The sequence below is a fragment of the Astatotilapia calliptera genome, chromosome 6 (assembly GCF_900246225.1).
Source record: "Astatotilapia calliptera chromosome 6, fAstCal1.2, whole genome shotgun sequence".
NCBI lineage: Eukaryota > Metazoa > Chordata > Actinopteri > Cichliformes > Cichlidae > Astatotilapia > Astatotilapia calliptera.
In genome coordinates, this window is record NC_039307.1 from 10,228,379 (window position 1) to 10,252,755 (window position 24,377).

Genomic DNA, 24,377 nt, shown 5'->3' on the forward strand with positions numbered 1-24,377 from the left:
AACTTCCATTTGCTTCATCTGCCTAGAGTTTAACTCGTCTGTTTTCTCTCTCTGGGTGCTCACTTGTCACAGTGAGTCTCCTTTTATGGGCAAGTTCCTGTGACACACACCAAAAGCAAAAGCCTGCGCTTTCTGTCTACTTTGCACAGAGTGTACTCAGAATCAACAGAATCAGCACATACACACTTAAGATTATATTCAAAAGCATTTAAGATTATAGATTCAACTCAACAGTTTAAAGTGGTTATAACTGCACCTGTAATAAAGGCTAATTGGATTCCGAAATGTTTAAACATCTAACTACAATATCAATGCTGTAGATTATTTTATTAATGCAATGGTAATGATGATAATTATTAACAATATCAGCAAAATAATTTCCCTGCTCTCCACAGTACCACAGAGGTTGTAACACAGAGGTTTGGCCTGCCTTGGATCTGAGTAAACAAATGCCAATGTTGCACAAACACACACACACACACACACACACACACACACACACACACACACACACACACACACACACACACACACACACACACACACACACACACACACACACACACACACACACAAGCTGCTTACACTAATTCATTAAAAAATGTATACATTTTGAGTCTCAAAAATACCTTTAAACTCTCAGGGATGCAGATTTTGTACCCATAAGGCCTGCTGGTCCCCACAAAAAAAAGTAAACTTCCAGTTTTTGATCCCCGCAAAAATATGTAAACCTAGTAGACACACACACACATACAATTCACAAGGTTTACACAGAGTCACAGAAGATGATAAGATTTCATTAATTTTGTTGTTATGCCTCAAAAATGAATTTATAATCTCAAAAGGTTTTGTTTTGGGTTAGTTTTGGAGTTTGCACAGGCTGGTACAAGTCTTTATCAAATTCTCAAAATGGATGATTTCACAAATAATAAGCGGTTGATCTGTGAGCACGCAGGTCTAATTATAATTTTTGACACTGGTGTACAGATGTAGTTCCATACATATGTAACACACAAAGCAAAACAAATGGAACAAAAACTGTGTGTTAGTGTGCACATAAATGCAGGTTGCTCAAGATTTCTCTACTGTACATCCACAGTCACATGATACTGCTTAGGTTGCAGACAGAAAATATCAGGCTGACAGGACAGAAGCAAAAATAAATATGAAGTCACTATAATAATAACATAATTGCAGCACAGGTAGCACAGAAAGAACAGATATATACAGAAATACATGAGATATATGAGGAAACTCTTGCTGTGAACTCTACCTTTCACTTCAGACGTTTTGTTCCTATATTTAAAACATGGAAACTGTTTCATTTATACAATGAAGTCACTGTTTTCAGTTCCTAAGGAGAACATCTGAGAACAAATGAATGTTCATTTGTATGAAATGGGTCTAAATTATTTATTGCAGGAGTAGACACAGAAAAGACAAGAAAAGTTGTGTGTCAAAGGATGATGGAGTGCGGATGAGGCTGCAGAGCAGTGAGGGAGGCTTTGGTGATGGCTGAGAGAAAAAAAACCCAAGTAAACTGAAGGAAGTCAGAGGATGGAGTCAGACAGAGAGGGGAAATGCAAGAATAATCAAGATATAGGCAATACATGATTGTTTGAAGAAGAACAGCCATCTGCAAAAGAAGAAAGCCTGAAGGTTAGACTGAAGTGGTCTGGCACTGCAGAAGTGGCAGAGCTGTATATTTGTAGAGCGCTGCATTACGGAAATAAGGTGCAGCTTTTGCAGTTGATACTTGTTCATACTCCTTGATCTGCAATACAAACAACACAGACGACAGCAGAACCAAAACAGTAAAACTGCATGTTGTGTATGAGCTGAAAAAAGCTGAAATGCCTCTTGTTTAGTGTGATAGTAATTCTGTGTGGGTTCATCACTATGAGTGACCCCTTTCATGTTGCATACTATTTGTTCTCAATGAATACATATTCTCCTCTTAAAGCTTTAGATGGCACTGAATTGTTATTTTGCCTCATTTCGTTGTGGTTACATAACCTTATTTGAATTAGTTCAGCATCTGTTTTCTTTTTTAATTTCAGAAAACGTATTACCTCAAATAACAAACTCACTTTTTCTTTCGAGCTTCAAGGTTGCAGCCTTCTTTCTTATCTACACTGAACAGGAAGCTCACAACTTCTCGAATCATTCAAGCCATTCATGGCTGTGACTTTTACAACCATCTTTATCTGCACAGCTGACGACAGTAGTCAGTGATTAGCGTTACAATGACTATGACTATATATGACTTTTAAAGAAACACAATTACAGAACATGATTAAATTCCTCCTTTTGAATACTGTTGAGAGGCAATGAACATGACTATATGTAAGTTTTCATCTCAGCAGTCCATCATGTTCAAACTAGCATCCAGATTCATTTTGGTTTACAGATTCTTTCACTTTAGTCTTGAGTATCTTTCACTATATCCTACATATGGAAACACGTCCTAGTTTAGCACAAACTCAGCCATAAGTCATACTTCATAGAGCAAGTTTAATTACTATACAAACAAATCTGCACTTTTTTCTTGGAACCTGCTAAATAATCACTCAAATTACTGTTGTAGATAAAGTGAAGGTTATAAAGAATACAAAATACAACAAGATGATAGAAATATAATTATAACAATAAAAAAAAAATAGGCTTGTGCTCAGAATATGATTAATAGCAGATGGATAGATGGAAAGGTCTGTGAAAAAAAATTATGGTTTAGAAATTTTCTGCTGTGTTGGGTTGTACATACAGCCATGTGGAACTGGACTGATGCTACCGATATAGGATCTATGTTCATTCAACTAAAAAATTTTTTTTTAAAAACCCTCAACTTGATATAATCTCCCTCCAGGGTTCTGTAGGAAGTGTCAGTCAAAGTATCCTGTAAGGGTCAGGGATTAATTTTCTCAATATAAAATCTCTGAAATATAAAATATCTATTTAGAGTTTTGGTGTGTGGTGCACTTTTTTGCACACCTTAAGTTAACATTCTTCTATCAAATGTGCAGAAAAACAATATTCTTCTTTGTCCTCAACTTTTAATCAATAAAACTGCTACAGCAATTCTTAAAAAGTCTGCAGGCAGCCATGAATATTGCCTTAGGCTAACAAGCGCAAAGTCTAATCTGATTCTGGTACATGTCAAACATATCTGGCACCCAGGCGTACTCCTTTGGCATGCATGCAGCAGTTTGGGATGTATAGGAAGAGAGGAGAGTAAGAATCAGTTGGAAATAAGTGGGAGTCAAGTCAAATGCTCTGGGGGCTGAATAATTAAACCACTACAGAAGAGCCAGAAACTGCAATTTCTTGGGACTGGCTCTAAAAGTAAGCCAATCTCGATAGACTCCCATTTTAAAATGTTCATCTTCAGCCATGAAAATAACATGTTAGAGTCTAGTTCCAAAGCTAAAGTTAATTTACCTTACAGTTTTTACTGTAAGGTAAACTGTATGTGGATTTTTTTATGTTTTGGGGGTTTTTTTCTGTTCTTTTTTGCTCTTCTTATGGATTATGTTATGGCTAAAAATTAGAGTGTGCTTTGATGAATAGTATTTGAGCACCTGGTTGTACCTGATCACTGTGGGCTAGGCTTTTCGGTCACTGAACTGGACCTCTGGACCACGAATGTGCCTTTTGGAGGATTTTTTTATATACTGCATTTTCCGCTCTATAAGACGCACTTAGAATCCTTTAATTTTCTCAAAAATCAACAGTGCACCTTATGTATGAATTCTGGTTGTGCTTACTGACCTCGAACCGATTTTATGTGGTACACGGCGCTCAAAATCTGTCAGAAAATGTTTTAGTACGACTTTGGTAAGCTACGAAGCCACACCGCTTGATGGATTGTCGGAGCATTGTACTGTAGTCAGGAGTCTCGCGGAGTAATCTGGGTTCAAAACTCAGTCAGCTTCAGGTCTCAAATTCAATCAAACACTGCAGCATCACTGACAGGTAAAAATTGTCTATATTCTTTCATCTTTAATAAAATGATCAGCGTTGCTGCTTTACCAGGTGTAACAATTAAGTTTAACATCCAGGCATCCATGAAAACAGAATTTATTAAATTTAACGGAGTTAGAAGTTAGCAGGAAGTTAGCTTGTTAGTTTCCACCTAAACATGATATAGCATGTTCATGACTGAGAGATTTCTGAAAAAATGAAAACATACAGCTCTGCTATCACTTCCAACATAAATGAAGACAGAAAACTAAACAGCAGTGATGTTTGTAGGGTTACTGAAGTTGGGCTAGCTGGTATATAATGATGTGCTACGTGATCACTAGCGACACAGCTATGTTAGCATAACAAACACAGTGAAGCTAGAGGACGAACCCTAATTTTTCCCCCCACTCGTTAATGAGAGGGTTCCCGATGGTTAAGGACAGAGGCAGTCGCATGGCAGGATGCTGTAAACGGACCAAACTTCAGTCAGAAGAACAACTGCGATAATCCATCCACAATATGAGGTTGGTCATTAATATACTGCAACAACATGGCAATAGGGCAGCTGCAAGAGAATTCAATATTAATGAATAAATGGTACGGAAGTGGAGGACCAAGAAGAAGAATGAGTTGAGTAAAATTTTATTTATCTGACTCTTTCATTTATAATCCGGTGCGCTTTATGTATGAAAACAGACCCGTTCATAGACAGTGCGCCTTATAATCCAGTGCACCTTATGATCTGAAAAATACAGTACCCTGCTATGAGGTACACCCCATCCAAGATATGCTTCAGTCACAGCTACATCGGTAAGGCCTGTGGAAAAATCATAGTTAGTTACCTCCTGCAGTGATAAATTAAGTACTTTGGCTGGTACATACTTGGATATCACATAAAAGTTGAGGTTTTGCTCTGAGGCAGTACATACCACTGTATTAAACTGCAGAACAGCACCCATAGAAAATATTAGTTTGTTCCCTTATGCTAGCACAAAACCAAATATCTACAGTCAAGTAAAAACTTTTTTCTTGTACTCACCCAATGACTGAACATAGTAAAAGTAAGTAGTGTAGTGATGCAGTATTAGTGAATATGAACATGTGTACAAAAACATTAAAACATTTTCTTGTTATGCTGATAGTAAATGCAAATATGTTTACCTTCTTTTCAAAATGTTAAAGCATATCAAGGTTAAATATATCAAAAAACATTTGCATTCGAAATGATGAAGACAATTTACTGCAAGGCTGCTGCATTAGTAACAATTCAGTGATTTATATAGTGACATGAGGTTATATTTTAGAAATGATTACCAGCAGTAACAGTGAAAGAAGACATTACATTTCTGAATGCTACAATGAAAAAGGTAAAGAGCATGTAAATTGTAAATACGTGTGGACATAGCCTTAATCTTAAAAAGGCAGAGGAGCTCTGGGAGGCAATTAACATGGCTCGAGACCAACCTTCTCACACCCTGAGTGAACCGCACTTTAATCATCATTACATAAATATTGCTCTTTGAATGAGACAGAAGACAGAAACCAAATTAAGTCAGCTGATCCTGAGAAAGTAATCCAGTGCATTCCAATGAGGCCATGCTTCACAGTCTAGCGGTCATACACCAGGCTGATTTCATATTCCATCTAATCAGGTACTTATTCCAGCTCTGCAGCGTGAACACGGTTAGATGCCAAGCAGGGAAAATCCTGTTATTGACAACAATGTTTGTCAACAAGAGATGGCTGTGATAGAGAGGAATAATTCAATGCAGAGATTATATGAGGCTCATTACGGCTTACAAAATAGTGTGAAATTACATTAACTGCAATAACAGGCCAGTAATTGTCTAGGAATGTGCAAGAGAGAGAAAAGCAGGACTGAGTTTCTTCCGAACATAAATAAATGATCTTTTTTCATTTAATCTGTTTTTTGCTCAAAGCGAAAATTTTAACTTCAAGCAAAAATATTAATCTTTAGCCATAAAAAAAAACAAACAACATACGTCTCAGTAAAAGATATTTTCATTTCAGATTGAATCCTGATATTTTTCTGGATTATTTTTTAAATAAATCATTCATTTTCATAATGTTGCCTTCAACATAGTGAAAAGGAACAGTGATATCGAGTGATTACACAAAACATGCTTCAGGGGTGTATGAAAAATTGGGCAATATGCCAAATTAGATTAAATTGTCTGTCTTAGACTCTAATTGCATTGCATGATGTTTAGTCGAATGGTTAAGAGGTTGTTGTTGTGTTTAGACAATGTGTAAAGCAAACAAAAACATAATTATGTTTGTTGTATTTGTACTATCTACTAATCACTTATATATTTTCTGATGCAAAGATGCAAAGATATTGTGCTGTGAACGACTGGAGTGACTGACTGAGCAGGTGAATTAATTACTAATGGTTTAATGGTCTATTGTTGTGTAGTTGTAGCCTTCCATGTTATAATTGCTGTTAACTTAAACACTTAATTAAAAAAAATCATTAAATAAAATATATTGAAATATTTCAAGCCATTTGCAATGTTTCAGTATTTTACAAATAATCTGCATTTTTCTGTTGCTCGGTAAATTAACCTAAGTAATTGAAATGTATTATTTTTGCTGACTTATTAATGTGCATGAATTCACATGAAATAGGTTAAACAGCTTTACAGGATTATAGATGTGTGATTCAGCTATACCTGGCTTGGATACAGTTGAAACAAAAATGCACTTTGTGTTTAGAAACCAACTGTGGAAAACATAAACTACTTATTGATCATTGTTTTTGCAGTACACAAGGAAAGGAAACATGAAATATAACTTGTTTTCATTCACTACTTTTTTATGGTATGGAAAAAGTAAAAAGTGTATTAATTCTGCGTAGTCTGTGGTTTCTTGAACCAGTCCTTACTTATCTAGCTATTTTCAGGTTCCTAGGGGACTTTCCATAATGCACTGAGCATTTTTACCAAAATTTGTCTTTTTCCTGTTTATTCTCTGTGCTGTCCTTTTTTCTCTTTTTTCCCCCCTCACCCTCAGCCTTACCCATACTTAATCCTGGTTCTGGTCCTGGTTCTGCTTGAGATCTCATCCTGTTTAAAGCGAGTTCTTCCTTCTCACCACCCCCAAGTGCTTGTTCATAGGGGATCAAAGGATTGTTAGCATTGGAGGTCATTTACCATACAGTGTAAAGCACCTGTAGAAAACTGTAGTAAAAAATTTAATTTTATTTAATTTTTGAAACATGTTTTTACTTAAGTTTAAGTAGAGAGAAAACATGTTTTTGAAATGTTTATGAATCATATATTAGGAGCCTGTGTTTGCTGGCACGTTTAGACTTTGTATTACCCTTTTGGAGGCTATCATTACTGGAAATGCACAATTCAATTCTTGTCAGAGAATGAGATGAGGAAAAGAGGAAAGGAGGATCAGCGTGATGCCGGGTAAAGTGGAGAGGACTGAGAAGAGCAGCGAAAAGACGTAGAAGGACCAGTAGAGATTGCTATGAGGTTCCAGGGGGAAGGGAGAGAAGCTGATGCTGTGAAGCTGTGATAAGTGCAGACCACCGACAGCGTGGCCTTTGATATCACAACACACCTGCTCCTCATTTTGTTCCCTGGCAGACCTCGCTGTCTGGAACAAAAAAACTCATAATCTCAACAGGAGGTCTTCGGCTTTTAAACAAACAAGGGCATGATTCTGCACGAATACATCGTTACACAAATATAAACAGAATGTCTGCAAAGGCTTCAGGCTGACTTTCTCTTCCCCACTCTCCTTCTCACAGCATAATCTCACAACTTGCAAAAGAGTGCAAACACCACAGTGATGCTAACAACTTCTATTAATAGTTGCACACAAAAAAGTTACTTTCTGATTTAATGTCCAAGGTTATATGTTTATATGTATATCCATCCGTTACTCTCACAGGCACAAGAAATTCTTCACTAAACTTAAAAGTTTCAGCTTCAGTTCCTCTTTTCTATTTTTTGAGACACATGACACTCGGTGAGACGTTTCATCACTTTGAAAGGTCTGATCACACCAAAAAGTGACAGATTTATCCCATTCATCTAATGTTTTTGTTATAAGGATGCCAACTGAAAAGTGGTTTTGCCAGAAGCCTGGGGACATAGGAACACAATGGGGACAATAAACTGCTGTTATGAAGCCAGGATCACTAAATTAAGTTGCTGTACTACCTTGTTTTCTCTCTCTATCTCCACTTTGAAATGTTTTCAGTGGTTTTAAATTCAACATTGTTCCCCATATGCTCTTAGATGAAGAAGCTTCCACCTCCCCCGCTTCTCCTCTTCTTAGTTGGTCATTTTAGAGGTCACCATAACCACAGTAGATGATCTGTCTCCATCTCTTCCCATCCCTAACAAACTCTTCTGTCACACTAACCCTCTACATTCCTTCCTTCACTACATCCGTGAAGGATAGGTATCCAAAGCCTTCGTGATTTAAAAAAAAAATAAAACTGATGTGATCGTTTGGGTAAACGTCTCTGCTGTATAATAAAACAGAAAGAAAACATCTGTGAACTTATAAAGTATGTCTGTCATGTTTGGGGTCAAACATTAGACCACCTCTTATCCAGAAAACCTCAGTGCCAACCCTGCACTTACTCTGGTGCTCAGCAATACGCCCATCAAGGGTAATGGTGCACCCAGTTCCCTGGACCATCATTAATCAATTCTAGGACAGAAATTTATTCCGGATTCAAAGCCCAGAGGTCCTGTGAGTGCAGCCATTTCAATGGCGACACAAATGTTACATAGAGCAAAACATTTGTAGTTTTTTTTTTTCTTGGAAGGAGTTTACCATCAGTCATTGAATAATCTGTAAAACCATATTTGTCATCTAGTAATTTATAGATCGCAGACCACAAAATATCCTAGCTGTAATGAGGAACAGGACATTAGTTCTTTTTTGTGTTTGACTTTAATGTACACGTGTTGTTTTTTTTACTCACTGCTAGTGCTTGCAATCATTATGCTTTGCTTCAATTTGAATTTGAACCCAGAAAAAACGCCCATTGTCTCCGCAAGACTTGTATGTCAAACATAATTAATCATTTAACAGAAAGATCAGTCTTCAAAAAATGTCATCTGGAGGTTTTTGGAAAATTATTGCAAAATCTGGAAGGACTACCAGTTTACCCCTCTCCTGTGGTTTACACCGAAGACCCACCCTAATCATATATAATATATTTAAATGAGATAATTGCATGTCACATATGTAATCAGGAAATCCCCTGCTCAAAGTGAAACAAGCTGATTTTGACATTTTAAAGCTGTTTAAATGCAGCCTGACATAAAAAAAACCAAAACAGGAATTGCAGTGCAGTCTGTCCATCACATGCACTATTCTGTTTCAAAGTTTATTATGGCAAACACATTAAAAATAAATTATGCTGGTGCTTCAGTGAGTAACATACAGCAGCACAACTACTAATTGACAGATAGACAGGTAACATCGTCTATAGTTCACCTATCAGCCTACATGACATGCAGAAAAATGAGACCACACAGAAGATGACTCATATGCTCTCTTTGTCACATCTCTGACAACTGCACACTCTCTTAGTCCCTTTGTGTCCGTCACTTCATACAACATCTGTTCACTTATTGATGATTGGGAGGGGTTTTTTTCTGTGGCAGGAGCTGGAACTTCCATGCTGCCAAGTATAGAAGTGAATGCCACAGAAAGTGTGGGGAGGAAGAAGCTCATAGCAAAAGACAAGATGACAATTCTTTGAATTGAGAAATCAAAGAGAGGTAAGGAAGGGATACTGAGAGGGATGAAACAGATGGGAGTATTAGGAAGATGACAGAGTGCCACTTTTTTAGATAAAAATGAAAGGTGAAGTCTAAAAGGGAGCTTAGATAGAAAGGTAAAATCAGGAACAACTGTGCACATTTGTTTTTGTGTGCACTTGTATTTACCTTTTCATAATTTTTTTAGTCAGTTTGTCAGACATTAAAGACCAAAGGAGTGTCATTTCATCACTCCTTTATCTCAATCTGTTGTTAAACCCATACGCAACATGTCTTACATACAAACACACTTTGTTTAATATTAAACACGCCGTCTTATATTATATTATTCATATCTCTCTCTGAGATGTTTCTTCAGTCAAAAAGCCTATCAGAAACCTAATGGAGCACAATACTGGCTGCAAAACTATCAGTTACATACTGAGATGTTCGGTGTGTCATTTGCCTTTCCTGCTTTGTGTGTTTGCTGGTGTGGGTGTCTAAGCTTGTTTGTTATTAGAAAAGCAGAGCTAAAAGGTCAAGCAAATCAAGCGTACAGAACAACTCGGCCCTCTTGTGCTAACAGTGCCAGCAGGGCAAGGAGCTTCTATTGTGTTATTTTCATTTTGATGCTACTTAGAAGGAAATAATTTTCAAGCTGCGTCGTGGCTCATTGTGAGAGTATTTGTCTGGTTACACGGGTCACTGTGTAAACATGGAGGCATAAGGCTTAGAATGACTAAACAAAAGGTAGGAGATGAGAGAAACTATGGCTATGGGTGAGTTAAGGTTTTGCTATCATTCATTAACTTCTCTTCAGGTGGCTGGTGTTCAGTTTTATCATTTCCACCAAGAGGTATGCCATTATGGTAATGTAATGTAATGTGAGACTGGAGCCAATATAAGAGAACTATGAAACCCATTTTGTTATGAATGGTTTTTAAATTGCTTTGATTTCTTGCAGCACTTTCACTAATTTATGACATTTTCACCATCTGTTCTTACTGTGATGCTAATTATGTACAAAACGCTGTATGTTAAAAAGCCTTCATCATTCCTGCTTTTTGTCCAGTTGTTTTTTCCAATTCTGCCGACATGAGAGAAAGTGATTTTTGGTAACAGACTGTCCGTGATTTACAGATTTTGAAAGTTCAGTTGTTCGGTAGCTTTTCTGCAGCTTCTAAAAACATCAGCAGATGCTGTTTCACAAATTATAGGTGTTACCTTTTTTGAGCGATTCCTGCTCTCTTCCTGTTTATTTGTGAGTGAAATTCATAATACAATGCTATATATTAAACCTAAAAAGTATTTATTGTGTCCCAATACTTAACATATGTTATTCTCAGATATACCGGACGAATCTAAAAGTGTTTTTTTTTGTTAGTTTTGACATCACTGAAGTCATCCACTCATTAGTGATTCTGGAAATGGTTAAAATGTGAAGATTCACCAGGCAAACATTTCCCATATTAGTTCTACTATTTGCATCACATTTCTGTATTTGATTTTGCAGGATGTTTGTCTATTTGCCTTTGCTGTTTATTTGTTTTTCCATTTATGTGCATTTCTTATATTTTAAGCTTTTCCAGATCCTTGTCCACATTTCACTCCTCAAACTGCCTGCCAGTCTCCGTTACATCTCCACCTCCTGCAACATAGCATCCTTTCCTGTTACTTAATTAGTCTCCAGTTGACTGAGAAACCGTAAAATGTATTTCTCACCATCTTTTCTATCAGTAACATGTGTAAATCATTAGTCCAGTTTTCTTAGAGTCTTAGCATTTTGCTGCTGGGTCAAGTATCTGCTGTAACATTTTTAAAAAAAGGCACTATTACCGCAAGGACAATGTTTGTTTAGTAGCTGTTATGCTGTTTTATTTAGGGTATTTTTCTAAATAAAGAACACATTCAACAGTTCTTTTCCATTGGATTTTAAAGGTTTAAATTATTGACATTAAAGGAATGAGAGCATGAACTGCTGTCAGTCTCTCTGTGTTAGCCTTAAAACCCTTCCAGAGTATATCCTTCCTGCCTGCTGAGACCCTGAACTGGATAAGTAGAGGAAAAGTTGATAGATGGATGGACAGAAAAATCCAATAAACTAACTAAACAAACCAAACATAGGTACTCAAGAGGGGAAGAAAACAGGGAAAGCTACAAGGTGAGAAACACTACAGGAGAACTTACAAACATATTTATAGTGGGCAGAGCAATAATAGAGCACATCTGAAGGGTGGGAATAAAAACATGAAATGAAATTATATTAAATAAAGCAGGAAGTAAACTGGAAAACAGACGAACACACACCAACAGGAAGATGAGGTATTTTTTTCAGTCTCAATATACCACACTGAAGGATGTCTCCATTCCTAAAGTGGTGCAGGAGAGATGAGAGAGAAGGCTGTCTGGAGGGACTATAATTGAGGATGCACTGATGTATCCTTTGTGCAAGTATTTTCGCTTTGAACTTGTAAAAGGTTCATGGGACTCAGCAGGAATAGACAAAATGACAAACAGAGGACCTTTCAAACTAGGAAGTGGCTTCTTTTAAGATATCTAATCAAACTTTCTACCCTTAACTGTTGTGTGTGGTTTAAAAAAGGTACAACATCTGGTCACATTGTGTCCATGTTGTGAATTAGAGCTAGGCTGTGCTTCATAAGTACAGGCTTGTTAATTAAACTTCCTGCAGAGCGGCATTGCCTGCTCAGCCTCTACAGATGGCAACTATAACCTGGTGGACTTTGTGCTCTGGCTTGAAGGAGAGTGTAGAATGTCAGACAGTTGTAACACAAGCTAATAACCTGCAAATTGATGCTGCTCAGGTGTAACAGAAAGAGATCAGCCGATACAACGAGTGGTTTCCCTATACAAAGAGTGGCATAATTGCATCTAACCAATTAGTAGTGGCCTGTATCAATGTAGCAAACTTCAGTGTTGTCCCAGAGTTCATGAAATTCAGTTTTAGATAGGGCATTATTTGACTCAATGACCTATGTAAAATGGGAGACTTACTTCCTTCTACATTAAAGTTGTGGAAACCACCCTTCTGAACCTACCATCACACTGAAGGTAGAAGCAAAGTCAGGTATTGGCTGATCAGTCTTGGACCTTCATAAGAAAGACCTCCTGAAACTACAAATGACAAATGAAAAAAAGCTCAAAGAAGAATTGGAACACTGCTAATGGACCATCAGTTACCCACACAGGATTAAGCCTGGAGGAAAGCTGTCAAGTGTTGCAAGGGTGTAAGAATCTGTATAGTGGATGCCATCCCTGAAGGAAAAACATTTACTAGACCTAGTAAGTCAAGAAGACTTAACTCAATTACTTCATTAATCTTCAGTTTAACACTAGAATTACTGAGCCTTTTTTTCCCTGGTACAAGTCCCTACTACTAGATTTACTAGTCCTGCGCAAATTTGCGTAAATTCCCCCGACCCTAACACCTCTTGGCACCCCGCTGAGATTTTCACAGGTCTTCAGCTCCATTGTTCTCCTGCTTTTGTTGTGCAAACACACCCTCCCCCAACCCCCAACCATGAGAGATTCAGGTCTTTCCTTCCCTGCAAGGCTACTTTACCTGCAGCGTACAATACACCATGTTAGTTTCTATGTGCAATATTTCTCATATGCAATATTAGTTCTTGTCAATCCTTGTCACTACATTGCATACCTGTCCATAAACATCTATACACAGAGTTGTACATACATGTATATAGCCACACCTTACATAATATGCATAAAGTCTAGTTATACACACACACACACACATCTATATCTACATATATATAGATGTGTGTGTGTGTGTGTGTGTGTGTGTGTGTGTGTGTGTGTGTGTGTATATATATATATATATATATATACACACACACGCACATCTATATCTACATATATATAGATGTGTGTGTGTGTGTGTGTGTATATATATATATACACACACACACGCATGCACGCACGCACACACACAGATATATATATATATATATATATATATATATATATATATGTATGTGTGTGTGTGTGTGTGTGTGTGTGTGTGTGTGTGTGTGTGTGTGTATACACACACCAATATTTTTGAATACACGTGTCCATATTTATGTTTCCAGATTGTTTGTATAGTGCACTTTCTATACTGTGCTCTTTGTACAGTTTTTATTTAGCCGCTTTTGTCTTGCACTGTCCACTGTTTTGCAATGACAATGCAGATTTTGCACTTGTGGGACAAATAAATGCAGATTTGCTCTGTGTGTGTGTGTGTGTGTGTGTGTGTGTGTGTGTGTGTGTGTGTGTGTGTGTGTGTGCGCTAAAGGTTTGAAGTTCAAGTTCAAACCAGACCATCCACATTTGTGTTCATGGCTTGGCTCAATGTGAACGTTATTGTCTAGACAAGGAAAAGAGGCAGATTATTGGGATACAGCCAACACCGGGTTTATGGAGTGGGTGGGGTGAAATGAAACAGTGCCTTCAGTGAAATGCTTTGATAATTTTTAACACTCTCATACTTAATTAAAAAGAAGTTCTATAACGAATCTGTTTTTTAAAGGTAAGGCATAGCCTACATTACCAGCTGATCCACATATTTTTGACAAATCTTCTACTACGTGACAGTATGCAGCTGCAACATGGAGATGTGGATCTCCAAACTGTGTGGCAGAGCAACCAAATTGAAAGTAATGTCAAGTTAATAAGCAACTTCAGCTCACGTTCATATACCCATATAATGAATTGTCGATTCCATCTCTTTCCTGACATTTTGTGTCACCTCCATTCTCAACAAAGAAGAATATATTTTTGTAAATTCTATTTTCCTAACTGGATCTCACTCCAAAGGTAATTAGCTTTTTGGCCTGTGTTGGTATTAGGTCTTCATTTTTCATAATTAGAACGAACCAAGAGGAGCACACACAAAATAGAAAAAGATGCCCTGGAGTACAGCAGATATTATTTTATTTCTATTCTCTTTTATACCAAAGACAGAAGCAATGGTGCTGTCTCCTCAAAGCTATCATCTTTATATGCTGAAAGAAGACTGTTTTTATTTCACAAACACACTGTTAACCCTTCAACAAAATACAAACAAAACCTTACTGGTTAAAAGGTGATGACTAAAATATCATTTTGTGTCCATAATATTCAAGGTTTATTGATACAACATTGGTTGTAACATCTTTTATTACTTACATTTCTTCTTGAGACACAAATCCCTTTGGGTTCTGCCAAATCAAACTTGTGGAGCTACCCACTGTGTTGACCCCCCCGAATAAGGGAGCAGCTGAAGGTAGCTTTATTCTGCAATATCTCAGCTATGACCTCTATATCTGTACTCTCTATACTGAGAGAAAAAAAGGATTTTTTCTCACAGTGTCATTTTTAAATAACACAAAGCAACCTTAATGTGTGTCAGCCACAGTTTTTAGAAACCTACATTTGTGACCTGTCCTGTATGTCTTTGTACAATAGAAGGAAAGCCTCTTTGTGACAGTCCTAATGCCTAATCCATTGTTCCAACCTCTGATGTAACTGACACATCATGACTGCAGAAAATAGCTCAAATAGATGGCTCTGCAAACTCACATTAAATTTTGTCATGAGGACAAGAGAGAAAGAATTTCACCGCTCACTCAGAGAAACTTTTATAGAAATACGGGCGCAGGTGAAACTGTAACCATGCTCACTTTACCCAAAAGACTAGACACAAGTCCTAGTGTACCCTGGCTTTCACCCTATGTCTCCATCCTCCCCCAAGATTCTGAGTTGAATAAGTGGTTAAGTGGTGAGTAATGTGTAAACAGGATTTTAGTGTAGTTAGTCAAGAGGAGGGTAGATGCATCGTAAGATAATATTTGGATTATTGCCCAATCTTTGTGGTCCTGTCTTGTAGCAGTGCCCTTAATTAGTGTTTACAACGAGCTCATATAGTGCCCAGCTTTAGGCAATCATGTTCTAATGTAAGTTATTGATCTATAAAGTAATTTCTCTTAGATGCAGTGGTGTAGGAGTCGTGCACAACAAGTGAAGATTGTCAATACAAACTGACGACACTGAATGTACTTAATTGTTTCACACCTGGGGTACTGGCCATGTTCCAGCAGCATATCTCTTTGTCCACTGCTTCTACCAAGTGGACAGTAAGTAATATTGCATGGAGTAGCTTTCAGTTATTTCTCTCAGCTGCAGGCTGTTCGCAACATTTTTATGGGAGCTACGATGCAAAACTTGCTTCAATTAGAATATAACATAAAAGTAATCCATCCATCCATCCTCATCCGCTTTGTCCGGGGCCGGGTCGCGGGGGCAGCAGCCTAAGCAAACATAAAAGTAAATGACGAAAATAATTTCTAATAAAGATCAGCAATGTGGATTTAATAATGATTACTTTCATTTCTATTTCATTTCACTTAATTTTCCTGACAACTTCAGTCTCTTTCACACACCTGTTTCACTTTTGCATGTGGTAGCCATTCTGGATTTTATGTCACTTTTCATTTCTCATCCTGCTGTGTTAGTTAAACTAACAACTTCATTCATCATTATAAAGTATTTGATCTCTAAGGACGTCTTTTACAGTGATGGCTGTTTGATAACTACCACACCAAAACTTTGAGAATTTGGTCAAATTTGTCAACATAACAATCATGAGGATGCTTGTTATATGTAATTTGTTGGACAAAGACACACTTTTTTGTAGTTTTGCCTCTGTACACTACAATTAAAAATACAACCAATCAATATATAAAAGAAGTGCAATCTGTCAACTTTAGTTCAGAGAGCATTACAAAAATGTTTGTGTTTGTGTAAATTGCCCATAGGTGTGAATGCGGGAGTGAATGTGAGTGCAAATGGTTGTCTGTCTCTGTGTGTTGGCCCTGTGACAGACTGGCAACCTGTCCAGGGTGTACCCTGCCTCTCGCCCTATGACAGCTGGGATAGGCTCCTGCGCCCCCCGTGACCCTGAAAAGGATAAGCGGATGGATGGATGAAAATCCTTTGAAGTCAATGACTTCCTGAAGACTAGAATCCATAAATATCACCAAGTGCTATGTTTTCTCTATTGTTAGGCCTTCACTGCAGCCACTTTCAGTTGTGTCATATTTGTGTATCTTTAGCATTCAGTTTTGTATTTAATAACTCAAATCAGGCGACTGATCATTGAAGAATATCAAAGTTCTTTGCCTACAGAACCTCTTGGGCTGCTTTTACAGGATACTTTATATTCCATCCTTCTGGTACAAGTACCTTGGTTACGTCTGTCCAAAGAATTTATAAATTTTTACTACCACTACTACTACTACTAATAATACTAATAATGATACTAATAATAATGATAATGAATCTTCCTCTTAACCCTCTTAATCCTCTGTGCTTGGTACCAGACAACTTTGGTCCTGTTAGCTGTAGTACACTCATACCTCTATGGATCTGGTGCTTAGGCCCTATTTTTGTGCTGCCATGATCAGAGCTTTTGTGCTGTTCTTTAAGCAGGCCTTTTTTAGCCACTGGTAGGATATCTTGATACCAGCCATTTCCTCTATCTGTCAATGGTACAGCCCATAAAGGGATGGGACATTGATTCATGACAGTTCCTCCTCCTGTTCCTCTTCAGCGTCTGTCCTCAGCTGCCTGAGGAGCAGCCCATCTCCATGTGTTTCATTCTGGATTGTGCCCTCGACACTTACTAATTCTTGCACTTCCTCTTTCCATTTCTTACTGATAGGGAGTATGTACTGATTGCTTGGATCTTATTCCTGATGTTCAGTGTATTCTTCAACGCCTGTTCTGCCTTCTGATCTGTGGGATACACAGGCACACAGGTTGCCCTGCGTGTCTGCTATTCTGCCTTCTGACAGTTCCACCCCTGCAGTCCTGATCACCTTCCCTGTTTCATTTGACCACACTTATCCTGTCCGAACAACATCTCAGTGACCTCTTTGTAGAACATTTCTAAATCTATAATGATTCCTTCTGGTTCCAAACTTTGAACATCCATGACTTTGGAAAGAGATTATAACACATTTAAGAGATAACAGCAGTCCCACTATTTTCCTTTTTTTTTTTTGGTCATTTTCATTCTTTTTTTTAATATCTTCCTGGAAACCTAGAAGATGTCCAAATCTCCTGTAATGCTAAGAATACTTGTTGTTAACCACCATTAATATTTAAACAGAAGCTGTTATTATTTATTATTTAAGATGAATTCTCCCTGTTCACCTGTAAATGAATATGCTCCCTGTATAAAAAATGCCGGAAAACCAAACTTCATATCTTCAAAAAGCTGGAAACAATGTGCGAATGTTTCATGCTATGTGTGTGTGTGTGTGCATTCTTGAATATGTAAACAGAAATACCTGTCTACTCACATTGTTGCTCCACCTTCTTTTTGTAACATTTATTTGTTCATCCCAGTAACTCTCATCAGAGAAAGCAGCAGGATCCCGTTGGCTCACATAAACGTCTCACTAATTCATCAAGGTAAGGACCGTCTGATCTCTTCTGAAATTATGAAAATACAGAAAGAAAAAAAAGAAACAAACAATAAAAAACGGTGCTAATACAATATGAAACAAAAGGTTTCTTGTTGGTATAATATAAATAACAAACAGAACAAAATTAAATAAGTTTAATATAAATATAACAAGTAAAAGATCATTTTGTTTGTTATATATGAAAACAACTGATCCAATGAATGGTGGCTTTCTTTGTTTTTGAAAAAAAAAAATAGAGAAAATGGAAGAATGAAAATGAATAAAATGTAAAAAGTAAACACAATTACACAAGTGCCGTTTTATACTTTGCTGTGATTTATAAAACCATTTAACATCTGGTGATGGAATGTGTGTTTATACCACTTTTAAAGAGGCACTGGCTCCTCGCATAGGAAAGTTTTAACTTTTATCTTCTTATCAACTCACTGACAGGTTAAATAAGATCCGTTTCGGTGGTGTACACTTTTACATTTAGTTCTTTGTAGGTGACCCATTTTAGCAAGTGCATTTTCTGGATTGCAGATGCCGAAATGGCACAATAGGTGCAGTTATGAAAACATATGCAAATAACACCCTGATCTCTGTGACCTAAAAGATTTAGGATTATATTTAGGAAAACACATGGTAAGAATAAATACAAGTCAAACAATTATGTTTGGTGATTTCATAAATATATTTAATATAAATATATACTCATAAGAAATAATTCTTTGGGGATGTTGAAAAAGTTTTTGAATTTTAAATGTAATTAGCATAAAAGGTCATTTGTATCTTTGGAAACAATAGTTTGACAAAGAAAAAGGAAACGTAATATGTCAATAATTTACATGCAATGTAAAAAACAGAGAGTAGGAGATGAATTACACATTATCACCATTTCATGCTACCATGATGACGGTTTTCGTCATCTTGCCTGCCAAAGCATGATTGACTTTTGTTTTTTCAGTGATAAAAAACTACTGCATTCCATGCAGGTGGTGTATTAGTTATGCATACACATCTGAATGAAAAGGATTGTTGTAAGACAGGTGCATTGTGTTTCACCCTTTACTTTTGATTACAACCAGAAGAATTCAGGTCAGTGAGTCTATCTCAGCGGTCATTCGGCAAGAGGGCGGGCACTTCCTGGACAGGCTGCCAATCTAAAGCAGGATCGGTGCATAGAGACAGAAAACCATTTATGCTCATATTCATACCTATGGCCTGTTTAGAATCATGATGTCCTTTGTCTGGAGAGAGTTCTCTGGAGAGAACCCACAAAGACACGGGGGGAAGATACACATTCCACACAGAAAGGCCCAAAGCTGAATATGAACCCAGGAGCTTTTTGCTGTGATATAATTCACTGCTTTACAATATTTCAACCTTGTTGCCAAGTTTTCACTCTTCACTCTATTTCATTTTCAGATTACAAAGCTTAACTGTACTTTCTATTTAATTTTCCCCCTCCTCCTATAAACAGACACTATGGAGGTACCCAAAACAGGTTTCCCAGCACCACCGTACCCCGGTCCCCCTTTGGACTACAACGCTGTTCAGCCTGTTGTTCAGCCTGTTGTCCAGCCTGCGGTTCAGCCAGTTGTCCAGCCTGTTGTTCAGCCAGCTGTTCAGATTGGTGAGAGATCAGAAGCTACCAGTCATTTTATTTAAATAGTTCGCCTGTATTGCTCTTTTATGATTTGCCACTTTAGTCGGTGTGGTTGAAGGTTTTCTTCAGCTTTTGTTAAGATTGTTTAAAGTTAAATATCTTTTCTTTATGTCCAGTTCAACAGCCTGCATACCAATACAATGCACTACAACCTCAGGTTGTGCAGCCAGGTGAGCGTCTTTCTTCAGTTCAATATGAATTTGCAAAATTAAGCAAAAACTGAGATAGTTCCAAATCCAGTCTTCATGGTGTTTTAGTGAGGAAGTATTATTGTTATTAAAGTAATCAGAAGAGTGTGCTTTGTTGTTTTTGCAGTGAGTCAGGTGGTGGTGATGCAAAGTCATCTCCCAAAAGATGTTCCTGGACAGATGAAGTGTCCTCATTGCCAAACCGATGTTGTGACTAAAACCGAGTACAAAATTGGGATCCTCACCTGGATAATTTTTGGCGTATTACTACTTGTAGGGTGAGTTAAAAACCCCAGCACACATGACCAAAAAAACCCTCATACACGCTCCAAAACGTCATACAGGAGTGGTTACTCAACAACACATAAATATATTATAAATATTCTAGTAAAAACCGAGACAATGAAAAGCAAACAGTTTACATTCAGATGTTTTACAGAGTGTGATGCACCTCAAATCCATTCAGGTCTACAGAAAGCTTTTAAAATTAAACAAATCAAAACAGAATTTGGTCTACGCTGAAGTTTCCTTTTTTAGTAAACTAATTAAATTTAGGACCCAGAATGGAATATGTGTACAAAGAAAATATTCCATTGTATATTAGATAACTCAAGAGCAGTTTGTCAATTCCTGTTGTTCTTGTTATATAAATATAAATGGTGTAATATATATTTGAAAAGCAAAAAGCAAAGGGATTACCATAATATACGTGTTACTGTTGCTGAAAACACCGACGAAAATTACTTAATATTATCACTACATACATCATAGTTACAAACAAAACAACAAATCGTTGGCAATATGGTGACAATGCAAGACAACGTGAGGATTGTTATTGAAGTCAGTCTTCTTCTCACTGCATGCCCATTAGTTCTGGTAAGCAACTAACAGATGTGTGAGTTCTGTGAGTTCAAGATGTAGACTTGTTTATCGACTCTGCCTAATCTTTAACAAACATTCAGCATAACTGATCATTCACACGAGGAACTTAAGCTTTATGTTAAACCTGTGTAATATGTGATGTGATCATTATTTTGATGCCATTTTGTTGGTTCAAACCAGCTGCTGGCCTTGCTATGTGATCCCCTTCTTCGTCAAAGAATGCAAGGATGTGGAGCATTCCTGCCCCGCCTGTAACAGCGTAATCCACATCCATAAGGTCCTATGAAGCAGAACTACAGTTTACCTTCTACTGGACCAACAGCAGCAAGGCAATATATGTTTTACCTGTATATGTACTGAACATACTGATAAAAGCTATACATATCAGCAATAAAAGAGCTTTCTTGTTTTCCAGGTGATTACTTGAATCATGTTAAAAAATATAAGTTAATTATCAGGATTGTTTTTATTTGTTTTTTTTAAACTTGTAGTGAGTGGTGTGGTCTTGGTATGAAATACCTCAGTGATGAAGTGAAATGAAGGATAATATGTATTAAATGAACTCTAGGGGACTTTTTTTTTTTTTTAAATATTCCTACGAGTGAAATTTGTATATTTTTCCACCTAAAGTTATTATCTTGATTTTCTTTTTGATGACATATTGAATGTTTTTAATCAAATTCATATTAATTTAATATAAAAAGACAGCAAAACTGATAACAATACAACAGAAGATAACATGTCAATATTGACCAGTGATCATATTTTAGTCTTTTAAAAACACTGGACACTTTTCATGCAACATTAACTTTTTAAAAAAAATAAATGTATTGTCACCCAATAGGTATTACCTAAATCACTCATACAGTTTCTCTTGGCTTAATTCTGTTTACATTTAAGTCTTTTTAATTACAATAATAATTCACTGTTTGTAAGATGGAATCATGATTTACAAATAAATAAATGTTTAATTATCAGTGAAGTGCAACATTTCTTGACTGTATAACTGAAGACTGCAATAAAGTCAATAAATATTCCTTATATAAGAAAACAGGTAAATTTAAGTTTTAACCCAAACATTTACTCTTTACTACTTTATTTGCTCTTTCATAAATGAGAAAACAGATAAATAATTTGATGGGTAATATTGGTAAAGTAAGGCATAAATGTAAAAGTTTTTTTATTCAATAGAGGGATGTGTGTGTTTTTGTGTGTGAACTGATTGGTGCAATATTAAAATATAATTTATATGCGGGTCTGGTTACATTGATTGATGGAGTTACAATGTCCCGGGCCGCAAACAGCTGATCTGAGCGCATACATGCACCACCACCATTAGTCTACTATTGTTGCGCTGGGTTACCGTGGCTGCACGTCTTTTAGTTAACCGGGCAGTTAAACAGAAAAAGGGGTGAGAGGTATATTTTGAGCCGCACAGACGGTGGCCAACATATTTTTTTTGCTTACCTTTAATAAGGCCGGTTGCGTAGACACCTCGCCGTTTATGCGAGTGGTTATGCAAGCCGATGGTGTTCCAGGGTTCAAATAGTGGGTTCGCGTGCGCTTGGAAAGGTCATGTGAACTGCATTATTTTTGTTTGTATTTTTTTGTTATTGTGAAACACTGTAGGCTGCCTGGAAGTGGTCATAAATGTCTATATATATATATATATTGTAGGAATACAGCTGGAAATAAGCTGAGGAAAAGGAGGTATTAATAGACCTCTCTGCATTGAATCGTATCTGTTATTAACCTCTGTCTCTCTTCCACAGCATGTATTTTATCCTGTCTTCCTTCTCTCACCCCAACCGGTTGCAGCAGATGGCCCCGCCCCTCCCTGAGCCTGGTTCTGCCGGAGGTTTCTTCCTGTTAAAAGGAAGTTTTTCCTTCCCACTGTCGCCAAAGTGCTTGCTCATAGGGGGTCATATGATTGTTGGGTTTTTCTCTGTATCTATTATTGTACGATCTACTGTGCAATATAAAGCACCTTGAGGCGACTGTTGTTGTGAATTGGCGCTATATAAAAAAAATTGAATTGATGGCAGGTATTAGAGCCATATATTACTGTAAAGACATTGTTCCTGACATCTTGCCTGGATAAGCATGGCTGACTTTTGTTTTTCCAGTGAGTAAAAACTACTTCATTCCATGCAGGTGATGCAGGTATAAGTATTTTGTTATGCACATGCATTTGAATGAAAAGGGATTTCTGCAAGATAGGTGACTCATGTTTCACCTTATCAATCTTGCTTACAACCAGTTGTTGTTTTGACTTTTCTCACTCATAGTTTTGGGTCTGAACACAGTACAGGAGACAACATGCTTGGTTTCCTGTAACATTCGTTATAGACGAGTTTGACCAAAATTTACTCTTAAACCATTAAGTAATACTAAAATTCAAATCTGAAATATTTGAGCAAATTTGATAACATTTTTGATTTTTAAAATTGTGAGCCTTGTGTGAGGACAGGTGGGACTTGATAATAAAAGGTTATTTGAGCTTCACCTTTAAACTCTGAGTAACCTTAGCCAAAATTATTTTGTACATTAGGCTAAAATAGTTTGATCATCAAACATTTTAGTGCAAAAATAACAAACCCACTGGACTCACAATATTTCCATGCTTATTTACTGTCCGTCTGTTTTAGTTACTTAGACAAACTAGCCTGTTTGTCATGTTGTTGGGTTGTGGACCCAGCGTTTTATGTTGTTGTTGTTGTTGACGTCGTCGTCGTCTGTGAAGGTTCTCAGTCATGCAGGTCATCGTAGTCTACAGTGTTGGGTAAGTTACTTTAAATTAGTAACTTAGTTACATTACTAGTTACTTCTATCAAAAGTAACTCAGTTACTTCAAGTTACTCGTTACTTTCAAAGTAACTAGTTACTAGGGAAAGTAACTTTGGTTTTACTCAGAATTCTCTTGTTAATGTGTTGCTTCCATAACTTTGCCAGTCTTCTAGCTTACTTTCTTGCCACAAGTGCACTATGCCACCTACCAATAGAAAGGAAAAAATAATGTGCATATTTCCACGAGAGAAATCCCACGCCTGGACCATCATTGACCGCTGCCATGATTCCAGCCTACGTCACAGCGTCATGTGCGCTTTTTACATCCAACACAAAAACTGCAGTCGTGGTGCTTTCAATTGTACTCAGAACTCGGAAATTCTGCCTTCCTAATGGGAAGATGTAGGTTACACCAGACTGCAGATGAGCTGCTTACAGGGCTGGACTGGGACAAAAAATCGTCCCGGGTGTTTTGACTAGAGACTGGCCCACCATATATAGGAAAAATCATAAAGACTTTGAATGAAAACAAACACTGTTGTGACAGTGATGAACACTGTTTTGATGGTATATATGCATCAATCTATCAATCGTTTGTTGTAAGATTCAGATAATTATTTTTTAAAAGCCAGATATTTTAAATGAGAATAAGAAAGAAAAGTATTTC

At 37.1% G+C, this 24,377-nt stretch overlaps 1 protein-coding gene across 1 annotated transcript; it reads left to right on the forward strand.

Moving 5' to 3' along the window:
• Positions 1-19,672: 19,672 nt before the first annotated feature.
• LOC113023815 (lipopolysaccharide-induced tumor necrosis factor-alpha factor homolog) lies at positions 19,673-21,209 on the forward strand. The gene is made up of 4 exons (XM_026170207.1): positions 19,673-19,820; positions 19,970-20,023; positions 20,169-20,319; positions 21,104-21,209. The coding sequence occupies exons 1-4, from the start codon at positions 19,673-19,675 to the stop codon at positions 21,207-21,209; spliced, it is 459 nt and encodes a 152-aa protein (XP_026025992.1).
• The last annotated feature ends 3,168 nt before the right edge of the window (positions 21,210-24,377 follow it).